Source organism: Misgurnus anguillicaudatus, chromosome 12 (genome assembly GCF_027580225.2).
Source record: "Misgurnus anguillicaudatus chromosome 12, ASM2758022v2, whole genome shotgun sequence".
In the NCBI taxonomy this organism is placed as follows: Eukaryota; Metazoa; Chordata; class Actinopteri; order Cypriniformes; family Cobitidae; genus Misgurnus; species Misgurnus anguillicaudatus.
The window spans coordinates 403,286-428,573 of record NC_073348.2 but is presented as its reverse complement, the minus strand read 5'-3'; the positions used below and the strand labels follow the sequence as shown (position 1 = coordinate 428,573).

General features: G+C 38.1%; 5 protein-coding genes across 5 annotated transcripts; 3 read left to right on the top strand and 2 right to left on the bottom strand.

Annotated features, from left to right (window-relative positions):
* Nucleotides 1-622: 622 nt before the first annotated feature.
* LOC141369103 (uncharacterized) lies at nucleotides 623-25,242 on the top strand. The gene is made up of 14 exons (XM_073874674.1): nucleotides 623-668; nucleotides 752-865; nucleotides 961-1,011; nucleotides 1,102-1,149; nucleotides 1,286-1,375; nucleotides 1,488-1,568; nucleotides 1,751-1,834; nucleotides 1,917-2,000; nucleotides 2,129-2,424; nucleotides 5,283-5,352; nucleotides 12,625-12,689; nucleotides 12,897-12,969; nucleotides 24,072-24,099; nucleotides 24,979-25,242. The coding sequence occupies exons 1-9, from the start codon at nucleotides 623-625 to the stop codon at nucleotides 2,164-2,166; spliced, it is 636 nt and encodes a 211-aa protein (XP_073730775.1). The 3' UTR covers nucleotides 2,167-2,424; nucleotides 5,283-5,352; nucleotides 12,625-12,689; nucleotides 12,897-12,969; nucleotides 24,072-24,099; nucleotides 24,979-25,242.
* Nucleotides 9,296-12,431, bottom strand: LOC141368920 (uncharacterized). The gene is made up of 2 exons (XM_073873752.1): nucleotides 11,927-12,431; nucleotides 9,296-10,781 (listed from the first exon to the last, which is right to left on the bottom strand). Exons 1-2 carry the CDS (start codon nucleotides 12,345-12,347, stop codon nucleotides 9,892-9,894), a joined length of 1,311 nt encoding a protein of 436 aa, XP_073729853.1. The 5' UTR covers nucleotides 12,348-12,431; the 3' UTR covers nucleotides 9,296-9,891.
* LOC141369115 (uncharacterized) lies at nucleotides 14,327-15,934 on the top strand. The gene is made up of 6 exons (XM_073874686.1): nucleotides 14,327-14,441; nucleotides 14,515-14,816; nucleotides 15,227-15,265; nucleotides 15,377-15,450; nucleotides 15,532-15,609; nucleotides 15,724-15,934. Exons 1-6 carry the CDS (start codon nucleotides 14,399-14,401, stop codon nucleotides 15,932-15,934), a joined length of 747 nt encoding a protein of 248 aa, XP_073730787.1. The 5' UTR covers nucleotides 14,327-14,398.
* On the top strand, nucleotides 15,894-18,655 carry LOC141369114 (G2/M phase-specific E3 ubiquitin-protein ligase-like). Its single transcript, XM_073874685.1, has 6 exons — nucleotides 15,894-16,103; nucleotides 16,194-16,356; nucleotides 16,447-16,553; nucleotides 16,625-16,769; nucleotides 16,869-16,989; nucleotides 18,211-18,655. The coding sequence occupies exons 1-6, from the start codon at nucleotides 16,006-16,008 to the stop codon at nucleotides 18,501-18,503; spliced, it is 927 nt and encodes a 308-aa protein (XP_073730786.1). The 5' UTR covers nucleotides 15,894-16,005; the 3' UTR covers nucleotides 18,504-18,655.
* Nucleotides 20,111-23,972, bottom strand: LOC141368919 (uncharacterized). Its single transcript, XM_073873751.1, has 7 exons — nucleotides 23,578-23,972; nucleotides 22,455-23,131; nucleotides 22,241-22,286; nucleotides 21,877-21,968; nucleotides 21,298-21,408; nucleotides 20,938-21,211; nucleotides 20,111-20,775 (listed from the first exon to the last, which is right to left on the bottom strand). Exons 1-7 carry the CDS (start codon nucleotides 23,671-23,673, stop codon nucleotides 20,578-20,580), a joined length of 1,494 nt encoding a protein of 497 aa, XP_073729852.1. The 5' UTR covers nucleotides 23,674-23,972; the 3' UTR covers nucleotides 20,111-20,577.
* Nucleotides 25,243-25,288: the final 46 nt, after the last annotated feature.

The following is a 25,288-nucleotide window of genomic DNA, read 5'->3' as shown; positions in this document are numbered from 1 at the left end:
TAACATAAATGGTCAAATTCACCTGCCACGTAAATGTAAATCACAAAATTTTTGTATAAAATCTAAATTAATATTTTATTTGGGATTTTGCTATGAGATCGTGTCAATTTAAATCCCCCATGGTTGACGTCTGAGGTAAAACTAGGCAATAAATAGCAAGTACACGGACACAATACACACCAGATTCACCAACTGCCTCTGCTACCTCTTTCCAGGCTTGATCCCTCCGGTTTGAGTCCCGGTAAGTAAATAAAGATTGGTCATATAAGACCGGGTGATTACCCACCGCAACAATTAATCTTTCTTCCATGGTCCTCTATTCTCCGTCTATTGCTTAAACGTAATTGGCTAGCGTCTGCACTAGGTAATTTGCATAGGGCGATTTGATTGGCTGCCGCACGCGTTGCCGCTTGAAAAGTTGAGAATTGTTCAACTTCTGCCGCAAGCAACGGCACTGACGCGGCGCCGACGGATCCACAATTCAGTTCGGCAACGCATGACGTCACCCATTAAAAGTGAATGGGAAGCGTTAACGCTGACGCCCCGTGTGAATGCGCCGTTACTGTGCATTCATACCACCACCGTCGAGAGCGTCAAAGTGGCCGGAAGTCATTCACTTTCAATGAGAGCCGACGCAAGCTCCGGCGAGCAGCGGCGCGGCGCGTCATGTACAGCGTGACGGCGCATTCACACGGGGCGTCAGCGTTAACGCGTCCCATTGAGTATTACGTATTCAATTCTTGATTTTTAGTAAGCCGACTGGAGTGTGAAAAATATAATTACACCTCAGCTCAAACCGAAGAGGAGGACACAGTCAGTCAAAAGAGAATGAAGAAAAGAAGGACATTTGAAGATTATGTTCAAGGTAATTTATTTGGTCCTATCTAAGGACATGCATTAAACAATGAGCGTATGATGTAAACAATCCCATATCATAAGTGACTAATATAATATTGGCAGGGTCAGATTTGTCTCCTGAGGAGGAGGAGTCCTTGCCAGACAAGAAAAGGGGTGAGTACAGTTTAAGTTGTTTGTGTAAACCGTATTGGTATCCATTGTTATCTTACTGTGATTAATTTCATTGTGCATGTTCTTGTCTAGAGGATACAGTGTTGCTTCCAGTTCCTCCGCCAAAGCTCTCACATAAGGGTGAGTGAAATAGCTGGGCTGGTCCAATTATATAATTCAGTCATTAAACTTCAGGGAATGGTTGGCAATATGAGTTTTTCTGTCATTTAAGTTGCTTTACTGCTTCTGGTTTTGGAATTTCTTTTAACAACCACAGGACAAAATGCAATGCTGATCGAGTTACCTGCACCCCCAGAACTGGCTAACACCACCATTAGACAATCAGAGAGTCCTGCATGTTCAGACAGTAATTTCATGTTTTTATTTATTCTACTTGCTCACAATGCAAATGGAATATAAAGTATTTTTAAGTCTGGGTTCAAAACAAAATATTTCAACCATTCCTGTTCCTTTTTCAGTTTCTGTGTGTTCTCGACCAACGCCTCACCCTTCACCCACAAGGTCTAAATCATCGGAAGCATTTAGTCCAGAGTCAGGCAGTAAGTCAGTAATTTTTTTTTTTTAAATTGGCTAGTAAATTTTTTTTCTTGTCCATGATCAATAGCATTCTTCATAGTTGTCAATTCTCCTACCTCACTTATTGACATTATTGCAGGAGCAAAAAAACAATTTCATTGAGCTTCAACGGAGTTGGTTTTTATTTGTTGTTTTTTTGGTTAAGGGTCTAGGCATTATAGCACACCTCAGCATGGAGTTCAAAACCCATCACAGTCCGGGAGCAGAAAAAGTCGAGCGTCCTCATCCAGTGAGTCTTTAAAAAGGATAGCTGTCTTTAAAATCTATTTCAATGAGCTTCAATGCTATTTTTTATGTAATAATTTTTTTAGGATCTATGGGTTCTTGCACACCTCAGCGTGGAGCTCGAAAGCCATCACACTCCGGGAGCAGAGAAGGTCGGGCATCCTCATCCAGTGAGTCCATGATCAGTTGCATTCCTTATAGTTGTCAATTTTACTACCTCACTTATTGACATTATTGCAGGAGCAGCTGTCTTTAAAAACAATTTTAATAAGCTTCAATGCTGTTTTTAATTTTTCAGGATCTAGGCATTCTCGCACACCTCAGCATGGAGCTTGAAAGCCATCACACTCCAGGAGCAGAGAGGGTCAGGCATCCTCATCCAGTGAGTCCATGATCAGTTGCATTCCTTATAGTTGTCAATTTTACTACCTCACTTATTGACATTATTGCAGGAGCAGCTGTCTTTAAAAACAATTTTAATAAGCTTCAATGCTGTTTTTAATTTTTCAGGATCTAGGCATTCTCGCACACCTCAGCATGGAGCTTGAAAGCCATCACACTCCAGGAGCAGAGAGGGTCAGGCATCCTCATCCAGTGAGTCCATGATCAGTTGCATTCCTTATAGTTGTCAATTTTACTACCTCACTTATTGACATTATTGCAGGAGCAGCTGTCTTTAAAAACAATTTTAATAAGCTTCAATGCTGTTTTTAATTTTTCAGGATCTAGGCGTTCTCGCACACCTCAGCATGGAGCTCGAAATCCATCACACTCCAGGAGCAGAGAAGGTCGGGCATCCTCATCCAGTGAGTCCATGATCAGTTGCATTCCTTATAGTTGTCAATTTTACTACCTCACTTATTGACATTATTGCAGGAGCAGCTGTCTTTAAAAACAATTTTAATAAGCTTCAATGCTGATCTAGGCATTCTCGCACACCTCAGCGTGGAGTTCAAATTCCATCACAGTTCGAGAGAGGCTTATTCCCCATGTCTCAAGCTAGTAAGTCCATGGTCAATATTTATGTAAGGGATCATCCACGGCTAGCCACCAGCTTTGCGTCGGGTGGTTCTTTGCCTCTACGTCGTGCATTAAAATCCTTTTATGCATGGCTAGTAGGGGTGGCACGGTTCACAAAACCCTCGGTTCGGTTCGTATCACGGTTCTATGGTCACGGTTCTCGGTTCAGTACTGTTCTTGTTGTTATTTTTTTAACACTCCAGAAATTTATTATCTTATTAATGTATTAATTATCCATAATTTAGGATACAGTATTAAAAAAAGTTATATCATGTAATCATGCACAAATTGAATTTGACTTTAAGCACATTATTGGGAACATCCCTGAGGAAAGCCAGGCGAGATTTTGACACAGCGAGAGGGAAGACATTGATGATTTCAACATGCTTTTCATTTATTTGGCAAAAAAGAGAATGTGTATTGCCATCTACATGAACTTTGTTTGCATTTTTAGCACACAAAGATAACTTGCATTTATCAAAATGCCAACTTCAGTGTAGCTTTAAGATTTATCACTGAGAGGCTGCTTAAATACTGCAGAGTATATGTGGGCGAGAGAGAAACATAACGTTTACACCTGTAATATTTAAATCCGTCTCTTTTGTCCACTTTTGACCATTTCTGTCCTGATTACTTTAAGGGGCAGTTTATGAAATAAGATCGCGCAACTTTCACACGCTAGCAAAATGAAACTACGCGGAATCAGCCGCTTTCGTTTTATCAACGAAAGGCTAAAAATAGCGCTGAATACGAAAAGACGTAAAACAGTGTTCATTACCTCAGATTAGATAAATGGTCGGAGAGAAAGTTGTCGCGCGTGTGGCTGTATCTATTGTTTTATTCCCGCTGTCATCATAGGTAACATGAAATAAAAAATGTTTCCACACACCAAACTTATACGACGCTGGGGCATCCTCCAACTCCGGGCAGACTTCTTTTTCTCTTTCCTCTTGCCATTTCTACACGTAACATGACCGGCAGCACTCACTCTCCACACCAGTCACCTCTTCTTTCGCGCTATTCGTGAAAGGGAAACACGCTATCTGGGGTCACATACAGGGCACGAGGCTACATACATTGCGCATGCCATGAACCGTACGACACACACATGCTCCGAACCGAGACAAGCGAACCGAACGGTTCGGATTTTTTTCATGAACCGTGCCACCCCTAATGGCTAGCCGTGGATTATCCCGCTTATACCATGGTTATTTGCCAAGTTAAAAACAAGTTAAAGCTGTAACTGATGTTAACAGCTTCATATTTTTAACAGACCTTTGCCTTTATTCAGTGTACCTCTGACGGCATTGCTTGTAGGGTGGCCATTAGTGCCAGTTCCGCCGGACACATCCCGAACATGTTTTCGGGTGCGTTCTCTGGAAGTCGTGCGTTGGTCGACCACATACGTCATCAAGGTTAATTATTCGGGTTCAATTTCAGAGAAGCAACTGTTACATTCCAAGGCAAGAATGAAACTACAATGATTGTATGTCTTAAAATAAATAAATCTTAATTTTTTAATGTATTTTTACCTGAAATGTGAGATACTCGATGACGTATGCGGTCGAGCAACGCTACTTGAACCGAAAACATGTTCGGGACGTGTCTGGCGGAACTGGCACGAATGGCCACCCTAACTGCTTGACTTAAGTCTTTATCACTTATGATGTTGTATTTTGTAATGTGATGGTTTATACCTGCTCTGAGACACATCAAACTTGCAACACTCACTGTATTCGTATCCAGCGGTATAAAACTAAGCCATAAAACTCCCGCAATGTCTCATTAAAAGAGAAGCAGAGTAGATCTCGAAATCACGATTGTTCTGTCTTTGGCGCAAAAAGTCACTGAAAAGGTTAACTGGCCATTTAGTTGTCTTTTTCCGATTGACCTCATCTTTGTCATTAGACTTTAAAGAAGAGATGCACACAGGTAACTTGCCCACGCACTCTCTCTCTCTCACTGATCTTATTTAGCTCTGGCGGTGTTAATTCTTTGTGCTGCTTTTTGCCATTCAACGTCTTCTCCAAGTCTGCGTTTCATTGTGTGCCTGCCGATTTCTCAAAATTGCCATATTCACCATACAAATTAAATGATATGCAAAATTCATCCATTTAGCCTACCTAAATAAACATCTCTCACTCAAGTGTAGAGAATTCTCACGCAAGTTTAACTGTGTTACTATGGTAACCAATGTGTATAGTAGCGGATTAATTTCGAACTGTAATAAAACTGACTGGAACTACCTGTGCATTAAACGGTTTTAATGCACACCTTCAAGCCAATCAGACTCGAGTATGTATACAGGCCGTGGTATAATATTGGATGATTTATCAGAAGTCAGTGCTTGGAAAGCTAGTTGAGCTTCTGGATGAGATAAAAAGAGTCGGAAGGCACTATGAGCCGCTGAATTCTTCTGTCCATGTTGCTAGGCTAGAAACCTTAGAGGATTTTGCTGAAGAAGAGGCACGTCTCAAGGACCGCAACCTCTGGGAACAAAGGGTATGATTTCTACAGAAGTTGGACTAAACTGTGTGAAAAAGACTAGACCTCCAAGTCTCCAAAAAGTCTAAAATATCTACATAGGCCTATTTCACAATATGGCGGCCGAGACCGGATGTAGGTAAAACGCATTTCCGGTCGCGCCGTCGCCGGCTAGGATCTCATTCATTCATTCATTAATTCATTATCATAATCATAATGGACCGCCAACAGCTCGTTTTTTCTCAGACATTAAATAATTTACCTAAAGTAAGAATAGCAGATGTTGTCCGTTTTGTTGATAGTTTTCAGGGAGAGGTAAGAAGGTCAAAATTAGATAAAGGGTACAAATTTTTTTTTGAGCAATTTATTTTTGATTATCAAGGTAGGTATTATGCTATGCAGTTATCATGGTTGAACGATCAGATGTTGTTTTATGGATGATTAAAAGTGTTCTTAATAAAAAATAATTTAAAAAACTTGTTAACTGTGTATTTGTGTGTGTTCAGTCACAAACATTATTTCAGGGAAAATTGTTATTAGGGCCAGGTGTTATAGGTCGTTACGAAAGCGAGAGGAACCACATCAGCTTGAGGTAAATAATAAGTTACTGGATGTAATAATGAATGGTTTGTTTTCTGATAAACAGATTTTGGGACAGTTTTGTAATAACAGCACCAACTGCAGTTACCATTAACATAACATAGCTTTTACACTATAATGGTCATTGTAACCCTTGTGCATTGTTTAGGGCATTTAAAATTATAGTAAAAAGTTGATACTATAAATGTACACACAAAATAAGTAAATAAATAAATTAGAATGATGTCATTGTAAGTATGAAATATGTTATTTTTAGTGTTCTTCCCCAGTAGATGGCAGCAAACGTTGACTAGACTGGGTCAATGCAAAAATGCAAATCTTTACATGGAATTGGACTAAAAATTTTAATATTGTACAAGTAGAACTATAAATATAAAATTTAGCTAAAAATACACATTGTACTGTTGGGAGTAAAATGGTTCAGTGTACTTAAATGAACAGCAAAACAAATAAATATGTAAAATACATGAAGGTCTTTCTATCACATTCTTCAGATCACACTTGAAACCATCACCCCACCTGAACTGACAGCATATACATGCTCATGTGCTGCTGGAAGAAGTTTGTGCAACCATCTGGTTGCATTGCTTTATCAGACAGCACATTTTAGTACGTTAGGCATCAAGACGGTTCCAGCTGCCATTGCGTGCACAAGCAAGGAGCAGTCCTGGCACAGGCCCCGCACACAGGTAAAATATAATAAAATAAGACAACAACTCATTTTTCAAACACATTTAATAAATCATCACTTAATCATAAAGCTGTACTAAATAGTAAATCAACAGTAATAAAAAATGTATAGTGCCTAATGTGCAAATAAGGTTACATTCTTATGAAACTGTATATGTAATGTTTGTCAGGGCATAACTCCTGAACCAGTGGATGAGCTTGTGGTGCGCAAGCCAAAAGCCTCTGGCAGTGGCAGGAGCAGTGTCCAGTCAACACTGTATAGGGCATTTGGAGGTAATCTCCAAACACTAAAAAAACGTCTTTAAATAAGGTGACACTTAACACGCTGATGCATGAACATTGTGTTTTAGGACCTTTGCCTGACAATGATGTCCTTGCTGGAGCAGCATCCCTCATTTCTCTTCGGCCACAACCACTGATAGCCAAGATTGTTGATGGGATGTCTGCTGTAACAATGGTGTCATCAAAATTTGGAGAGGTCCCCAAAGGTTCACTGCTTTCTTACCAGTGTCCTGCTGTGCTGCCAAAAGATGTGGTTACTCAACCAAATGCTCCACAGTTCCCCCCATTACCTGTCCCACAATACACAATTCCTGAATACAATTTTGTTCCCGGCAGCTGGGCTGAACTCATGCATATGGAGAGTTTGGAGGTGACACCTGAAATGGCAAGGATCATTGAAGAGGGAACACGAGACCAGTCCAAAAGCCCCCTCTGGGTAAGCATGCGCCGTCTGCGGCTTACAGCAAGCAAGTTTCATGAAGCATCACATGTGAGATCGGAAGCCACTGCGAAGACACTTGCTGGACGAATCATTAAAGGTGCCCCCCAGACCAAGGCAATGCGAAGAGGACTGGAACTTGAGCCAGAGGTTCTTCGTCGCTATGCTGCCACCTTTGATGTAAACGTTTTCCCATGCGGTCTCGTCATCCACCCCCATGCTCCACATCTTGGTGCCAGTCCAGATGGCAAAGTGGTGGACCCCAATGAAGAACCTCCCTATGGCTTGGTAGAAGTTAAATGCCCTGATGTGGATCACATTGGAGAAGCATCACACATTGAGTTTGTTGGGGGACAACCAAAACTAAAAAGAAAACACACCTACCACTGGCAAGTTCAGGGTCAGCTGATGGTCACTGGCTTAGCTTGGTGTGATGTGGTTACAGATACTAGGGGTGACTTTACAGTAGAAAGAGTGTGGAGAGATGATGTGCTGATCCAAGAAATCAAGGCTAAAGCTGATGAATTCTACTTTGGAACATACATTCATGCTTTGCTAGGGAGAAAATAGGCAAGAAAAGGTGAATTATTAATATAGTTAAATGGTTATATCTGGTTATGTTAGGAAGTACAATCAGTTGAGTGGTCACGGTTCATTTCATCGTTTATGGTAGTAGCCAAGGATTTTTTATATAATTTGTTAATATTCAATTTAGATTAAAAATTGTTAGGTGTTAATAAAATCTTCATTTTTTAAACTAAGCAATGTCATAGAACACAGTTTACATGTTAAAACTGAGCATTAAAGGAATAGTCTACCCTTTTGCCATATTAAACTATGTTATTACCTCAACCTAGATGAATTAATACATACCTATCTTTTTTCAATGCGTGCACTGTACAGCATGTTGTGAATGTGTTAGCATTTAGCCTAGCCCCATTCATTCCTATGGTACCAAAAAAAAGTTTTATTTTGTGGCACCATACTTACTGGTATAACTTATCATGTAACAGTCTTTAAATAGGGAAAACACGGAAGTGTTTGGTGGCTTCCCTGTTTGGTACCATAGGAATGAATGGGTCTAGGCTAAATGCTAACACATTCACGACGCGCTGTACAGTGCACGCATTGAAAAAAGATAGATATGTATTAATTCGTCTAAGTTGAAGTAATAACATAGTTTAATATGGCAAAAGGGTAGACTATTCCATTAATATTGATTAAAACAACAACAAAAAACAATCAAAAGTTAATGACATTGACCCTGTCTGAATAGTGCAACACATACAAGCTTACCAGAAAATAAGTAGGCTGGCTCAGTACAAGGTCTTCTCTGGTTCTGTTTAAGTAAATGAAGAGATAATGTGTGTTATAAAATGTGTGTAGGTGCATTACATTAATGCGAAGTTCTGTGTGACCACAAGTAATAAGAATATTGACCTAAATGCAATATCTTACTGGCTGTTGATGAGATGGTGGCTGATGTTTCTGGCTGTTGATGAGGTGGTGAGCCAATGTTACTGGCTGTTGATGAGGTGGTGAGCCAATGTTACTGGCTGTTGATGAGGTGGTGAGCCAATGTTACTGGCTGTTGATGAGATGTGTTCTGTTGTTACTGGTTTACTTGTTAAAATAGAAAAACCGATATATTGATTAAAACGGCAACAACAAAAAACGAGGTTTTCGTTTTTCCAATATTAAATCCAGCAAAAGTTAATGATATTGACCCTGTCTAAATAGGGTAACAAAACAAACTTACCAGAAAATGCACCACAGTGTCACAAATTCAGCTAGCTCAGGACAAGGTCTTCTCTGGTTCTGTTAAAATAAATGAAGAAAAAATGTGTGTAGGTGATACATTAATGCTGAATTCTATGTGACCACAATTAATAAGAATATTGACCAAAATACAAAATAAAGAGAAGATGGAAAATTATCACTATTACTTACATAGCAAGGTTGACTGAAAAGTCTTGCGGTAATAAAAAAAACTTCAATGTTAAAAAGATCGATGTTACTAGCTGATGATGAGGTGGTGGACCGATGTAACTGGCTGATAATGAGGTGGTGGCCGATGTTACTGGCTGGTGAGCAGGAGGAGCTGGGCCGATGTTACTGGCTGGTGAGCAGGAGGAGCTGGGCCGATGTTACTGGCTGGTGAGCAGGAGGAGCTGGGCCGATGTTACTGGCTGGTGAGCAGGAGGAGCTGGGCCGATGTTACTGGCTGGTGAGCAGGAGGAGCTGGGCCGATGTTACTGGCTGGTGAGCAGGAGGAGCTGGGCCGATGTTACTGGCTGGTGAGCAGGAGGAGCTGGGCCGATGTTACTGGCTGGTGAGCAGGAGGAGCTGGGCCGATGTTACTGGCTGTTGGTGAGGAGGAGATGTAAATGACGGGTAAGTAGGTGTTCACTCTGTCCAGTATTGTATCTCACCTTCCAGATCTAAAGGACCCTGGTAATTTGCCATCATGCAACAGCAAGACCACATCTGATTAACAGTGCCTGCTAAAGTGAGGGGAATTGGAGAATCCCAAATGTGGTACTCTTTTACTCGTCTAATTGCACGTTCAACAAGGATGCGAAGTCTGGCAATGGCCTGGGTTCTCTCAGTTTCCTCTCTGCTAAACTGGTCTCTGTGCTTGAAAGGGGGATGATTAATTTTGCCTTAACATCCTCCAGAAACTTTCCAATGAGGAAGCCCTTATCTGCCATAACCTCGTCACCTGGCTCCAGTAAGTTCAAAATCCCTGACTGCCTTGTCAACTCCTTGTCAGAGATAGAGCCAGTAAATAACTTGGATGCAAATGTGATTGCACCACAGGGTGCCACTCCAATTAAAGCTTTGAAGGTGGTATAGCTCTTGTAGGTTGAAAAGGTTTCAGAGTGGAGGGTAATTGCCTCTGGGCTCTCACATCTGAACTCTGTGCAGTCAATAATGACCCTCACATTTGGGCAGTACTGCTGGAACTTTACAGGCATTGTTCGCCTCACCTGGTCCCGGGACATCCATATTGGAACCGAACCCAACACAAGGTACAGGTAGTTTGACCATGTGATGGTAATGCGACTCACTGTAGAAGTGCTCACTTGAAAAATCTCGGCCAAAACTCTCTCTCTAAGGCCGACAGCAACTCGCAAACAAAACATGAAAAACTCATCAATGAGCTGCATCTTGCGCTGAGGGCTTGCCTTCACAACCTCTTTCTGTACCGTTGAAATTCCAATCCGCTTGGCTTTGGACCAGTATACAATCCTGGATGCAGAGGGCTCAATCGATCTCCAGAAAACAAAAAATATGTTTTTGTTTGGGAATCTTGTAAAGTATCTGAAGTCTTCATCAGACACACACCATTTTTCCAGCAAAGCTCGAGAGATGGTAAGGCTTGTCACCAGTTCCTCCAGCTCCTTTATTTTTTCCAGCGCCTCATCAAGAGCACCTAATTTAAGAGAAACAAAAAACTTTATTTAAAAAAGGGTTAAGTTACTATTACCGGTTTATGCAGTAATATAATAGTGAAAATATAACTACAAGTTCTTTTTTTTCACCCAAATATTCTCACACACCATAATTAAAAATGTAAATTTGCTGTGTTTTATGGAGGTTGATTATTATATTGTCACCATTGTTGTACATTTATTAATAACTTCAATGGTCTTTGCTAATTTCTGTACACTTTCATGTAACGTTAAACAACAAGATGGTAAACACACATCAGTAAGTGACCATTGACATCCATAGTAGGAACAAAAAATATGATGGAATTTAATAGGTACCGTCAACAGTGTGATTACCATCATTTATCAAAATATTTTCATAGTCATTTATCACAATACTTCCAAATTTTTTCCCTACAATGGAAGTCAATGGACACTATCTGCTGTGTGTTTACCATCATTTCTCAAAATATCATCTTTTGTGTTCATCAGAAAAAAGAAATTCATACAGGTTTAGAACAACATGAGGATAAGCAAATAAAAGAATTTTCAATTTAAGGTGAACTATCCCTTTAACGGTCATAAATCTGCAGGTGAAAAAGTATTACAGGAAATACTATAGTGTTTTTAAACCATACTATAGTAAATTGTAGTATACTGTATATTATAGTATTTACAACACTTTGTTAATGATTGCTACAACATACTCTGTATTAACTATAGTGTACTGATAAACTGTAATAAATACTCTAGGATACTTTAGTTTATACTAGTATAATATACCCTGTTGTAGACAATGTAGTACAGTATTGGATGAAGTACTTCGTTTATATTACTATAGTTGTTATGTTATCACAGCAACTATTAAATTACCACAACAAATTAATTCAAGTACATTACTATAGTATGGGTCAAAAACACTATAGTATTTACTACAAATTACTATAGTATTTTTTCACCTGAGACCCCGCGAATAATTTAATTCACTTTGCTGACATGCTCCAGTGTTAGCATAACTGCGATCGTAATTGTACACATGTAACCGAGACTATACAATTTTATTATATATACTATTTAATTGACAAGTAACTACGGTTTTATTTTAGTTATTTAGCTAACAGCATGCTAAGTCAGCTAAATTACTCACCCGGGGGAGCACGGCTATCGTAGTCGTGCACCAGCAGCGCAGTATCAACACTCTCCATTTCAACATCTGCTTCCTCCTGCTCACTACAAACACCTCTTTTTGCCGTCCGTGTCTGGCGTGATTTAACATCTCCCCAGTTGTTCCAAGAAAACCTGGAAGGCACAGCCTGTGGAGTAAGGTATTTGCGACCAGACTCGGGGTGGACGCGGACTTCATTCTCTGTGAAGTGCATAGCACACACAAAACTGCTGCCCCTTCTCACTGTAAATGATGCTCCCTCATCTCTTCGAATTGCCCAAATCCAACGCTTTTTAGCTATTTCATCGCTCGGAAAGCTGTGAAAGGACAAGTAGGGTTGTTTTTTTTTAGAATTTAAGCACAAAGGCACGCAACAAGACTGACTACTTTTAGTCTCCGCCATTGTTTTCGAAAGGCTTTCACCGGAATAGCTTTCACCGGAAATGCGTTTTACCTACATCCGGTCTCGGCCGCCATATTGTGAAATAGGCCTATTGTGCAAAAAGTATGCTTTTCGCAGCATCTGTTAACATGCACACAGCTTTATAGAATGTGTTATTGTATGGATGAGTCAACATGACTAGTTCTCATTTAAGCTCAGTCTGGCAACAGTCTGTATATTTCCAACACCATTGGTTTATTCATAATGTATTGAGGTGCTTTTCATGTGTCCTGTACAGGTGTCCCAGCTCTCAAAGGTGGGAGGGAGGAGTAACAAAGACTGCGTCCATAAAGTAATGGACAGGTATTAATCAACTGTCACATGCTCAGAATATAGAATGTAATTATGCAGTAAAATTTTTACTCATTGCCTGTTATGTTTACCCTCCTCTTAGCACATAAAAACAGTAAAAATGCAGAAAGAGATGACTCATTAGGAATAATGCAAGCATAGGAATGTAGAATGTAGGCATTGACCTCACTCACTATGATTTTCTACATGTTTTCTCAGGCTTTTCACCAATAGCCTAATTGCTGCTTTCAACATGAAGGGGCAGGGTCGTAGTGAGAAAAAAGCCTTCCAGGTATGGCGTCATTTTAGTGCCACAATTATGAGCGCGCAAGATCATATTTTGAGCACATGAAACTGAATTTCGCACGCGCGTGAACCGAGATTGTGAAGAAATATTCGTCTCGCAAATATAAAAGTGCTTCGCGCGAACGAAACTGCTTGTCTGCGTGTATTCAAAGTGCTCCTCCTCTCGCGCAAAACACCAATTTGCTCGCTCTCCTACTACCTCTCTGCGCGCTCTAAGATCCTTCAGCTCACGCGCTCAAAACAACTAGGCATCAGCGGTGTAATCGTTACAGCCAATCAGAGATGAGACAGCTAAATTCCGATTGGCTGGCTTGACACCCAATCACAAGATAGCAAGTTCGGCATCTTCACACTCCATCACAGTAGGGGGCGGTATGACATATGAAGTCGGGTCGCCACCCGCCATTAAACCCTAAAGAAGAAGAACGCCACATGCTCTTCAAACTCAAATACATAACTTAAAAGCCATGGCAAATCAACAGGGTAACAATAATATCCCACCGCGTCAAGTGAGTATATGTAGTGATGGGAGAAACAAAGCTTTTCGAAGCTTCGAATCAATTGAACCAATTGCTTCGAAAATTGGTTCAGTTTTTCGAAGCAGTTCGAAACACCACACACGCTGGCGACCCCTGCTGGTCAAAATAGTGTAAAGCAGTTATGGCCAAACATTTTACACTTTTTTTTTACAAAATAATAGCAAGATTTTTATTAAAATATGTTAAAAAAATTATTTAACTTAATTAAGACATAGTTAAAAGTGTATTCTGTGTTTTTAGTTTTATTTAGGGCAAACAAATCATTAAAACTAACTACCCTTTTAATTATGCACATTTTTGTCATTAAATCTGTCTATAAAAAATAAATAGACAAAATGGCATCATTATTAGTCAGAAGGATAAATGTTTTATGAACTTTTATAATAAAACTGACCCGAGTTCACCGAAACATATTAGAGACTGGTCATGTGATCAACTCCCCCTAGTGGTGAACCATCGGATTTTCGAAACGTTTCAAAACAATTATGACGTGATGAAGCCTCGTTTGCTAAAATCACGTGACTTTGGCCAGTTTGAAACACGCCCCGAACCACTGATTCGAAACAAAAGATTCGTATGTTTCGAAGCCTCATGAAGCAGTGCTTTGAAAACGACCATCACTAAGTATATGTACATAATAATAAACAAGTATCCAGCTTGTTAATTAGGTAGCTGTACACACAACTCTTTATGCACAAATCTTTACGCCAGTTTCTGTTTAACATCATGCAGTCTGCCATTAACGACTAAATTCATTACCCCATATTAACACATTAACAGCTAATCTTGTATAATGTTGTTCTGTCTCCATTTCACTGATTGCTTAACTTTTTTCTATTTAAGATCTCAAGAATCCTGAAGGAAACTTTTCCAAAGATGGAGGGCCTTTGTGGGGGCTGGCTCTTAAACAAAGCAACAGGTGTGCAAGACTTTGGCTAGTCTTACACTGTATTCACCTGCCAAACTATAATTCTGCTTTTTTGTTTTCAAAGGTGGTAGTGGTAGACGCAAGCTTGTTGTAATCCCTCCAGAAGCAGAGGGATATTCAACAAAAGCTCTGCGAGCTGTATCATCTGGTGGGAAAGCCATATTCTATATTGTGCCATTGCAAGAGTCATTAGACACCTCTCCACTGGCTCCTGATTCACCACACTTCTCAAAGATGCCGAAGACAACATGTTATCAATGTAATGAGGCGATGCCTCTGCAGATGTTGGCAGTGCACATTAAAACATGCCTAGGTAAATTGTCTTCAGATGAGGATCCTGGGGATGCTGATGATCCTGAGGATCAGGTGAGAACAACTAAAGTAACATCTGCACTTAACCTTGTGCAAGTGCAGAGTAACAGTGGTGCATCTCTGTTGCTTTATATACTTTTATGAGCTATGTTCTCTCCATCTTCTTTCTTGTCTATTATTCTGTCAGTCATATGCCACCCATATATCAACTTTATCCATCTGCCTTTGCCCATCTATCACTCTTTCAGTCACACTATCATTTACACTTTGCATTAGAAACAATTAACTATTGTGAAAAGCGCTATATTAATAAAATTGAATTGAAATTGAATAGAAATGGCACACAAAAATATGATTAGTTAAATGAATGTGAATGGAAGCAAAGGAGTTTTGACAGGGTTGCCACTACCTTTTTAGAACGTATATACCCATCAAGTTATAACTATTGTCTTTAAACACTACAGACCTCTGAAGATGTATGTATAGTGGAGGACCAGAGTAAGGTAAGCCTAGCATATTAATAATAATATTAAAGATGATAAAAGATTCTCTCTTTGGCCCAGTGTTCAAGTTTGTTATTGTAAAATTGTACTTTCTTATGGTGAAAAATTTAGGTGGCTTGTCCAATATGCTACAATGAATTTCCAAAAAAGGATATCACAATTCATGCCAGTTTCTGTGGAGAGAGGTAATTTGTATTCTGTTTTACTACATTTGTCTTTTATTTAAATTTGTTTGCAATTGCATTCTTGTGTTTGAATCCATGTAGTGCATGTGGAGTTGCAGCTTTATCAACTTGCAGTGATGAAGATTTTACTGCTCAGACACCTTCATGTACACCCAAAAGGTAAATGGTTAGCTGCTAATCAAATTACACCATTTACTACTGGGAAAGTCACCATACACATTACAGATCTTTTTTTAATTTACATTGCATATTAATGAATCTTCTGTTTTGCAGCCTTGAAGATGTTCTGGTTTTCCTTAAAAACCAGGTTGACACAACAACAGAATTCAAGGTATGTGTTGACAGAGAGGGCCTTCCAGAAAGAGGAATTATTCAATGGAAAAGAAAGAAAATGGCATCTCCTGTTAGTCTGCTCAAGGTGGTTTATATAGGAGAGTCAGGCATTGACACGGGGGCTCTGAGAAGGGAGTTTTTGACTGGTTAGTTTGTTTTTTTTTTACTTTTTAACCTGATATAACAAGAACCAATTAACAAAAGGCATTTGCTCTTTAAGACATGATTTCAGGCATTGAAAATCGATTCTTTGAGGGAACAGGGGACCAAGGGAAAAATCCAAAGTATTCCTTAACTGATCTTGATGATGATAATTTTAGGTGGGTTAATTATACTTAATTTGATGCCATGTACAAAAGAGTAATATAATTTCATTAAAAAAATTCATTGGGATGTTCTTTTGAAAACAGAATCGTTGGGGAAATATTTGCAGTTAGTCTTGCACAAGGGGGGCCTGCTCCTGCTTTTCTGAGGGAGTGGTGCTACAACTTTCTCTGTTCAGGAAAAGTTGACTTCAGTAGTCTGAGCAAGGAGGATGTAATGGATTTAGAATCATCTCTTCTCATCTCTAAGGTAAGATGACATTTGAACTGAGTGTTTGTTGGGTGTAAAACATATTTAACATAAATCCTAACCATCTTTGTAAACTGTTGATATTTGCAGGTTGAAGATGCTGCCGATACAGAATCTCTAATGGTTTTTACTGATGAAATTGTTAGTTGTGGGTACACTAACCTGATTAAGCTTGAACAGAAAGCAAGCATAATTAGGTAAGATGTTTTACATGACTTGTTGTATGTGTGTGGGGGGTGCAACTTAACATGGTATTTTTCTTTTGAAGGGCTGTTGTGTTGCACTCCACAACCAGACTGATTCCCATATTGCAGCAACTGCAGAATGGCATGAGATTGTATGGCCTGGTAGATCAGATGGGTGCCAACACTGAAATATTCAGAGAACTGTTTGTGCCAGGAAACATCACTAAAGTATGTTTTTTTTTATATTTTAGTTTTAATTCTTCTGGTAGTGTTTTCTGTACCTTATCTCTATACAGAACTTAAAATACCGTTTTTGTTGTTTTGTAGCCTGATGCTGATTTTATGATGATGAGCTGTAAACCACTATTTAGTGAAAAAGGAACATCTAAGGAAAGAAGTGAGAGGAAGGTTATTAACTTCTTTCAGGACTTCCTCCAGGAGATTGAAGGTAAATTTCAAAACGCATTTCTATTCAAGTGTCTTGTCTGTTTTGCTGTGCTTTTTTTAACAGAATGACCTTAAAGGGATCGTTCACCCAAAAATAAAAATTCTGTCATCATTCACTCGCTCTCATGTTGTTACAAACCTGTATATTTCTTTGTTCTAATGAACACAAAGGAAGATATTTTGAGGAATGATAGTAAACAAACTGTTTGTGGACCCCATTTACTACCATAGTAATATTATTCCTACTATAGAAGTAAATGGGGTCCACGAACGGTTTGGTTACAAACACTTCTCAAAATATATTCACTTGTGTTCCTCAGAACAAAGACATTTATGCGGGTTTGTAACAATACGAGCGTAAGTGAATGATGACAGAATTTTCATTTTTGGGTGAACTATCCCTTTAAGTTAGTTAATGGTCGATTTCGAAGTGACCTCAAAACATTTAAGAAATATTTGTTTGATTCAATGGTTTTGAAAGTGTTTCGAAATGGCCAAGTCACGTGATTTTAGCAAACAAGGCTTCATTACGTCATGACGGTTTCAAAACGTTTAGAAAATCTGATGGTTCACCAATAGGGTGCCTTGATAAAAAATGACCAGTGTCCAATATGGTTCATAAAACATTAATCCTTCAGACCGATAACGCTACCATTTTGCCTACTTTTTGTTTATAGGCAGATTTAATGACAAACATTTGCATAATTAAAAGGGGAATTAGAGTGTTAATGATCTGTTTGCTCTACACTGAAAACACTTTATTTTATGGCTTTAAGGTATTGCGGAGGATTTTCTTTTTCTGGGTGGATCATCAAGACTATTGGTCCTCCTAGTTGTCAAACAGGAGTGTTGCGCAATTGCTTTTTTTAAAAAAGTGGAGAAGGCGGTTCTTTTCTAAAATTCGAGAAAATCCTCCGCTACACCTTTTTAAGTTTATACATTTTAACATGCTTTTAGTTACATTTTTGCAATTATTGTGTAAAAAGTGTAAAATGTTGGAACTGAAATCTTGTTGCTTTTACAATGTTTTCACCAGCAGGTGAAAATGGCGCCATATTTGCGCATTTCGAGTGCTTGGAAACAGTGAATCAATTTTGGAAGGAATTGGTTCAGTTGATTCAAAAAGCTTTGTTTCTCCCATCGCTACCTTACGTACTGCATTGCTTTTGTTAAATATCTCTTTATTAAAGTTTCTCTTTCTGCTCCTTTTTTCTATTTGAAGTTGATGCTACCATTGCTGAGGCAGAATCAAATCCAGGGGATGGCGAACCCCTCTCACTCCAAACAGTGCTCCAGTGGATAACAGGGCAGTGCCACATACCCATCCTACCTGACGAAAAAAGACAATTTAAAATTACATGCACTTTTGATCACGATTGTATGGAAAGACTTGGCAACCACTCTGTGTGCTATCCAGTTGTTAGTGCCTGCACTTGCACAATAACATTCCCTGTGAAACATCTAAACACCTACCAAGAATTTAAACGAATCATGAGTGATGCCGTTAAATATTGAGGAGGATTCTTCAGAGTTTAGTGCGTGTTTTTAAAGTTTAAGGCACAACTCAGTTTTAGCACTGTTCATAACGGTTTTGTCGCACTATACAATTGTTGCACTTTAACATGCCTCTTGTGGTACAGCAAAAGTCAAGAGTTAGACTAAATGGTTTACAACAGGGGTCTTCAACTACTTTTCTTCGGGGGCCAGATTTTAAAATTGTAAATATGACGCGGGCCAAACTTTAAACCTATTTTTACTTTTGATTTTTTTTACTTTTACCATATATGTGTATGTGTTGTTGTCATTTTTGTTACTTTTGTTGTAGTATATTTGAAAAAAACATATTAAAAACATGCATTTTCAAAAAAAATTGAAATGAAAAGCCTTTTAATTACTGAAAACTCATATTTTCTTTATTAATATTTAAAAACAATTGCAGTTTAACATGTAAGAGCCAAATGTTAATAGTAAAAGTGTAAAAGATCAACACTCCTAAACATATTTTGTTTATAACTGTTTACTTTCATTAATTGTTACATGTCAAGTATTCACAACATATAGCCAGTCTTCTCCTAATGCCTAAAATTTCACTACATGTTTTCTTTTTTAATATTTTATAGATACATAGGCTAAACAGCCTTTCCATTGTACATTACAAACAGATATAAATGTCGGAAGTTCGCCCCCTAGTGGCAGTCGTAACGAAAATGTAGTTTAATCGTAAATCTGTCATGGGAGAGAACCTTTAATCTACGAATATATGTATAGTTAATAATTTACTTACCAGTAATTAAAGTATTCAAATGTTACTGATAAAGTAAAACAAAAAATAATTAATAATTTTAACTTTGCACACAGTTTTGATTGGAACACACTGAAATACATCACTTCCGGTCGCCGCGTCACATGCGTGGAGTCGCATAACGTTATTTTCTTGAATGCATCCAAAGCTCGAATTGGATCAGATAATTACGCACCCGCAGATGGTTGGCACCCCACACAGCCCCTTTCTGTGTTGTCTTGTACAGTGTAAAGGTAAAAGTAATCACGCTGAATTTTAAATCAGACTATGGTCGTTTCTCAATAAGGCTGCAGCCTCCGGAGGTCGCATTTTGCATACGTCATTAAGTCTAATTTCAGAATTTAACAATTATAAAGTTGACTATTATTCTTAGTTAATCGTAAATTGTTGTAATATGCTTATGATTTGTGAATGTAATGATCAGTTAACTTAAACTTGATGACGAATGAAGTCTGCATATGCGACCTCCGGAGGCTGCAGCCTTCCGATTGAAAAACGGCCAAAGGTGACCGGCGGGCCGGATAAAGATGATTGGCGGGCCGCACTTGGCCCGCGGGCCGCCAGTTGACTAGCTCTGGTTTACAATGTTTTATTTGCACAACTGACATGTCCATAACAGTTTTGTTGCACTATAAAATTGTTGCATTTTAACATGCCTCTTGTGGCACAAAAAATTCTGGGTTAGACTAAATAGTTTACGATGTTTTTTGCACAATTACTATTAAAGGGATTGTATTTATCAGAACAAAGAAATGTATACGGGTTTGTAACAATATGAGTGTAAGTGAATGATGACAGAATTTGTATTATACAAATTCAAAAATACAAATTCTGTCATCATTCACTTACACTCATATTGATACAAACCCGTATACATTTCTTTGTTCTGATAAATACAAAGGAAGATTTTTTTGAGAAATGATTGTAACCAAACCGTTCGTGGTCCCCATTTACTTCCATAGTATTCTTTTTTCCTACTATGGAAGTTAATGGGGTCCATGGATGGTTTGGTTACATTTTAAGAAATGTTTGTATTCCTTTGTGTTCATCAGAACAAAAAATATACGGGTTTATAACAACATGAGATGACAATTTTTATTTTTGGGTGAACTATCCCTTTAAAGGAAGTGTTCTGTTGTACTGCACATTGATGTGCCTTGACAAGTTTGTAGACAGATTTAATTGTTTTATGACAAATTGTGAAAAGTGTTTACCAACATTTCGTTAATATGAAACAAAAGGACAAAATAAAAATCAATCAAGTGTATGTGTGTAAGTGTTTTTTTATCAAGTTAATCTATTGAGAAACTGGACATACAAGTCACGACCATGACAAGAAGAGTAGGCAAGAGGATTAATTGCTCTCTGTAAGTCATTCAAGGCCTGCTCGTCAAAGGGGCATTCTATTTCAGGGACCACAACTGCACCTGTAGACTCCTCCTGCAGTACAACACTTTCCCAATCTATTCCTGGGTCTTGAAGATCCTAAAAAGTCATAGTAAAATATAAATTAATACTAATAATAAATGAGTTAAGATGTTAACTACTTCATAAAATATGTTTACTTAATGTTTTCTAACTTGGAATCTACAAATTGTCACCCAAAACAAACTCAACAGTTAAAAGAAACTTATTTTTTGGTGATACCTGAAGTCTTTCTTGTTCTTCCAGATCTTGTATATCTCCCAGATGCCACATTTGATCAGGAGTGAGATTTCCTTCTGTCCGAAGAGGGTGATTGTTCCATCCTCCAATGAAGGAATTAAGGTCTACCTTAATTCGTGGAAGAAAGATGTAATGCACCCCAAAGAGGTGTACCACGTCTGAAATGTCAAGTAGTCCATCCTCCTCAAGAGAGTGTAGAACATTGTAGTATTTGCTTGTGACAGCAACCCAGACGTCTCGCCAAAGGCGCTCTATCCTGAAAAGACAAGGAATTTGTTTAAAATTCCTGGCATTAATACAAATCTAAAATCACATATGCCACTGGTTTTCGGGGGAAAATACCTTTGATTGTGAACACTTTTGCCTGAAATAAAGCTTGCTCTGCCTGTTCCACGTGTGGAAAACATGTAACGAGCAATATCAACATTTTCCACTCCCTGATCTCCTCTAACCCTAAAACACAATAAGGATGGACACAAAAGATAACTTGCGTATATTGAAAATAAATTCATTAAAGCCACAGTTTACCCAAAAGTGAAAATGTCAATTTTTCTCACTTTCATGTTCTATACCTGTATAACTGACTTTATTTTGATGAACAGAACTGAAGATATTCTGTTAACAATAGCACACAGTTGATGGTACCCACTGACTTCCCTAGCAGGAAAAACAAATACTATGCAAGTCAATGGGTACCATCAACTGTGTGCTTACCATCATTTATCAAAATAAATATCTTCACTTGTGTCAACCACAATTTAAAAAAAAACTACATTTTTAGAACAACATAAGCGTGAGTAAATGATGACAAAATTTCAATTTTTTTGATAAACTATCCCTTTAATGCTATTTTGTGAATAATGCAAATCTTGTATTACAAGAACCCTTTATACATTTAACGGTTTCAGAACTGCAAAATACCTTAATGGCAAGCCATGGAGCTGTACAGATTTTAAAAAAAAATCAAGTGTTGTTGCGGCTTTATTGTTTGTAGCAGCATCCAGGTACATAATCTGAAATTATAAGAACAAATTAATCATGTCAATGTTAGACAGACTTTGTTAGACAATTGTTTCAAATCCATACAATTTCTTTCTTTTTGGAACATAAAATGATAGATATCAGCAAAAATGTTCCTTTACTTTTGATTTAATAATTTCTAACTAGCCAATAATGTTAAGAATGAGTTCTAGTTGTACTGATTATAAAACTTTAACAAAATTTGACAAATTGACAATTGAAATAATGAATAAATAAAAACAGCAATCAAATAAGTAAAAGTTACCTTCCTTGAGTAGCCATCAACTCCACCAAATACAACAACACTGTATCTACATGGAATAAATAGGAAAGAGTAAAATCATTATTAGGCTAAATATATTACAGTAATTGACTATAAATGTATGTTTTAGTATGTTCTAAGTGTTCTAGATACATTACACTCAAAGACTTTCATTAGGCCATTTGTAATCACTACAAATTTGAGCAATATTCTGTACCTGATCAGTTTATGATTAGTATCTATATGGACCAAGGAAAGAGGCCCTCGCACTGAATAGCTTCTTCTTACTACACATCCCAGCTGTGTGATCCTTGAAAAGATACCCATTGCATCAACTCTATGCATGGATGCCATCATTCTCCACCATTGAACACGAAGGCCCATTGAAACCAGATGTCCCTGAACCATGCGGTAACCAGCATTTGGCATCTGAGACTTGATAGTTGAAATAACATTATCCAGCTCAGGGTCTGTGATTGCACTGTATGTTCCTTTGACAGAAAGATCATATTCTTTCATTCTTCTGTGAACTGTCCTTTTAGAAACACCAAGGCATCTGGCAATGCAAGAAACAGGTAGATGTATATCCAGCAAATCTTTTAGCGTCTCTTCCTCAATTACAATTTTGGGACATCCGGGACCTGGACCACACACTCTTTCCACTTCCATAATTGGCACATCTGTAGCCTCAATCTCAGACCTGACAAGGTGATGAAGGTTTCGCAATCCTTGTAAAATTTCTGAAGGAATGTCTATCTGCTCAGAAAATGATTCCAGTACAACAAGCTCATGGTGACATATAAACTGCAAGTAATCGAGGTTAAGTGGTTGTTGGTTTATGGCAGACTGTAATTTTTGCAGAAGTCTCTCCAAAAACTGCTCTCTCAGAATATCCTGCATGACAGAGGTTACATAAAATTTTTGTCAAATTAAGTTACATTGTATGTGTATACACTCACCTTAGACTTTCAGTTATTCTTATATTTGCGTTTATCTGTTTTTGTTTCTTACAGAATTCATTATTTTCTATTAGTTAGATAACGTTCCACATAAATAGCTTTTTGATTCTGACAATGTTTACACTGTTCTTCCACACTCCTTAACAACTCAATTAAAAGTTGTAAGGGGAAACAGGTTTCCATCTAAAGAAAAAAATCTTTATAATACTGATAGATTTAAACGTCATTTCAACTTACAAAACCGGCTGTCGGTTTCAAATAATTACATGCCGTAATTTGCAGCACAGTAAGAACCACCACTGAAATGGGGTGTTTGGGAAACACTGGTAAACAACGTAATAATTACAGGACTTAATTTCAATTTTAAAGCAAGATACTTACGTGTGGTCGTTGCGAGTTGGCCATTTTATAGCTGTGTGTGTGTATACAGCGTTCTTCCTCTTTAAGGTTTAATGGCGGGTGGCGACCCGACTTCATATGTCATACCGCCCACTACTGTGATGGAGTGTGAAGACGCGAACTTGCTATCTTGTGATTGGGTGTCAAGCCAGCCAATCGGAATTTAGCTGTCTCATCTCTGATTGGCTGTAACGATGACTCCGCTGATGCCTAGTTGTTTTGAGCGCGTGAGCTGAAGGATCTTGGAGCGCGCAGAGAGGTAGTAGGAGAGCGAGCAAATTGGTGTTTTGCGCGAGAGGAGGAGCACTTTGAATACACGCAGACAAGCAGTTTCGTTCACGCGAAGCACTTTTATATTTGCGAGACGAATATTTCTTTACAATCTCGGTTCACGCGCGTGCGAAATTCAGTTTCATGTGCTCAAAATATGATCTTGCGCGCGCATAATTGTGGCACTAAAATGACGCCATATCCAGGATACTGTGTTTTACTCTGTGGTAACAGGTAACTGCATTTTTCATGTTTATACAGGTGCTTCTCAAAGTAGAATAGTGGAAAAGTCAATTCATTTTAGGAATTCAACTTAAAGTGGATTGTAATTTATAATGTTATTCTGTGTGTTTGTCTGTATGAGACTAGCAGTATTTTCAACATTAGAAGGACATACAGATCATATTCTAACATTTCATCATGTAAACTATATGACATTGATTCGTTTCATTCATTCGGGTCCCCCCATTTATTAAATCCTGGAATCGCCAATGCTGAGTACATATGCATGATTATACTTTTCAGAGGGCCAACATTTCTATATTTACAATCTTTTTTTTTGTAAAATTCTCATTTTCTAAGATTTTAAAACTGGGGGTTTCATATGCTGTAAGCCAATAATCATCCAAATTCTACCAAAGGCTTGAAATATCTCACTTTGTATGTAATGAATCTATATAATATATTAGTTTCACCTGTTAAAGGGATAGTTAACTTTAAAATGAAAATTCTGTCATCATTTACTCATGCTCATGTTGTGTATATATAGAGAAATGTTGGTAAACACAGCAGTAAGTGACCATTGACTTACATAGTAGGAATAAAAAATATGATGGAATTTAATGGGTACCGTAAACTGTGTGTTTACCATCATTTCTCAAAATATTACAGTGAACTATCCCTTTAAGCTGAATTACTGAAAATAGCTTTCTCATGACATTCTAATTTGAGAAGCACCTGTATATCTTAGCTTACCAATTGTATTTCTGTTAGTAAGGTATGTAAATCCATGAAATTGTTAATTGATAAAATGTAAATACAATGGGTAGTAGGGCCCTTAATGATGTAAGACGTAGTTTATTCATGCACAATCTAATATATTTTCTTTTGCAGCTGCAGTAATGAAGTGGAGTAAAACTGCCACAGAAGTGGAAATTAGGGCTGCCTTGGCCGAGACACTTAAACATGCTCCAGGTAGAGCTGGGGGTGGAGGTCGCAAAAATTAAGAAAGAAAATGTACATTAGATGTCAGAGTTGTTTTGACTCTTGGAAAGTGAACTGTGATGGTTACAGGACCGTTATTGCAGACTGTGAAATCTGTTGTTTAATTTGCATTATTTGAAATGTGCGGATTCATTAAAGTTATAACCCTTTAAAGCTTTGTTTCATTTTTTAAAATGTTATTTGGTATGGTAATGTGGAC

Bases quoted from the DNA above. Each gene is read 5' to 3' on its own strand.
- LOC141369115 (XM_073874686.1), top strand. From the start codon at position 14,399: ATGGAGGGCCTTTGTGGGGGCTGGCTCTTAAACAAAGCAACAG. The intron at 15,266-15,376 runs GTAAGCCTAGCA...TGAAAAATTTAG, and splicing joins TAGTGGAGGACCAGAGTAAG to GTGGCTTGTCCAATATGCTA. The intron at 15,451-15,531 runs GTAATTTGTATT...GAATCCATGTAG, and splicing joins GCCAGTTTCTGTGGAGAGAG to TGCATGTGGAGTTGCAGCTT.
- LOC141369103 (XM_073874674.1), top strand. From the start codon at position 623: ATGAGAGCCGACGCAAGCTCCGGCGAGCAGCGGCGCGGCGCGTCAT. The intron at 1,012-1,101 runs GTGAGTACAGTT...GTTCTTGTCTAG, and splicing joins CTTGCCAGACAAGAAAAGGG to AGGATACAGTGTTGCTTCCA. The intron at 1,835-1,916 runs GTGAGTCTTTAA...TAATTTTTTTAG, and splicing joins AAGTCGAGCGTCCTCATCCA to GATCTATGGGTTCTTGCACA.
- LOC141368920 (XM_073873752.1), bottom strand. From the start codon at position 12,347: ATGGCGGAGACTAAAAGTAGTCAGTCTTGTTGCGTGCCTTTGTGCTTA. The intron at 10,782-11,926 runs GTGAGTAATTTA...CTCTTAAATTAG, and splicing joins CGATAGCCGTGCTCCCCCGG to GTGCTCTTGATGAGGCGCTG.
- LOC141369114 (XM_073874685.1), top strand. From the start codon at position 16,006: ATGATTTCAGGCATTGAAAATCGATTCTTTGAGGGAACAGGGGACCAA. The intron at 16,770-16,868 runs GTATGTTTTTTT...GTTGTTTTGTAG, and splicing joins TGCCAGGAAACATCACTAAA to CCTGATGCTGATTTTATGAT. The intron at 16,990-18,210 runs GTAAATTTCAAA...TTCTATTTGAAG, and splicing joins CTTCCTCCAGGAGATTGAAG to TTGATGCTACCATTGCTGAG.
- LOC141368919 (XM_073873751.1), bottom strand. From the start codon at position 23,673: ATGAAGTCGGGTCGCCACCCGCCATTAAACCTTAAAGAGGAAGAACGC. The intron at 21,969-22,240 runs GTAACTTTTACT...TTATAATTTCAG, and splicing joins TTGATGGCTACTCAAGGAAG to ATTATGTACCTGGATGCTGC. The intron at 21,212-21,297 runs GTATTTTCCCCC...TTGTCTTTTCAG, and splicing joins AAAAGTGTTCACAATCAAAG to GATAGAGCGCCTTTGGCGAG.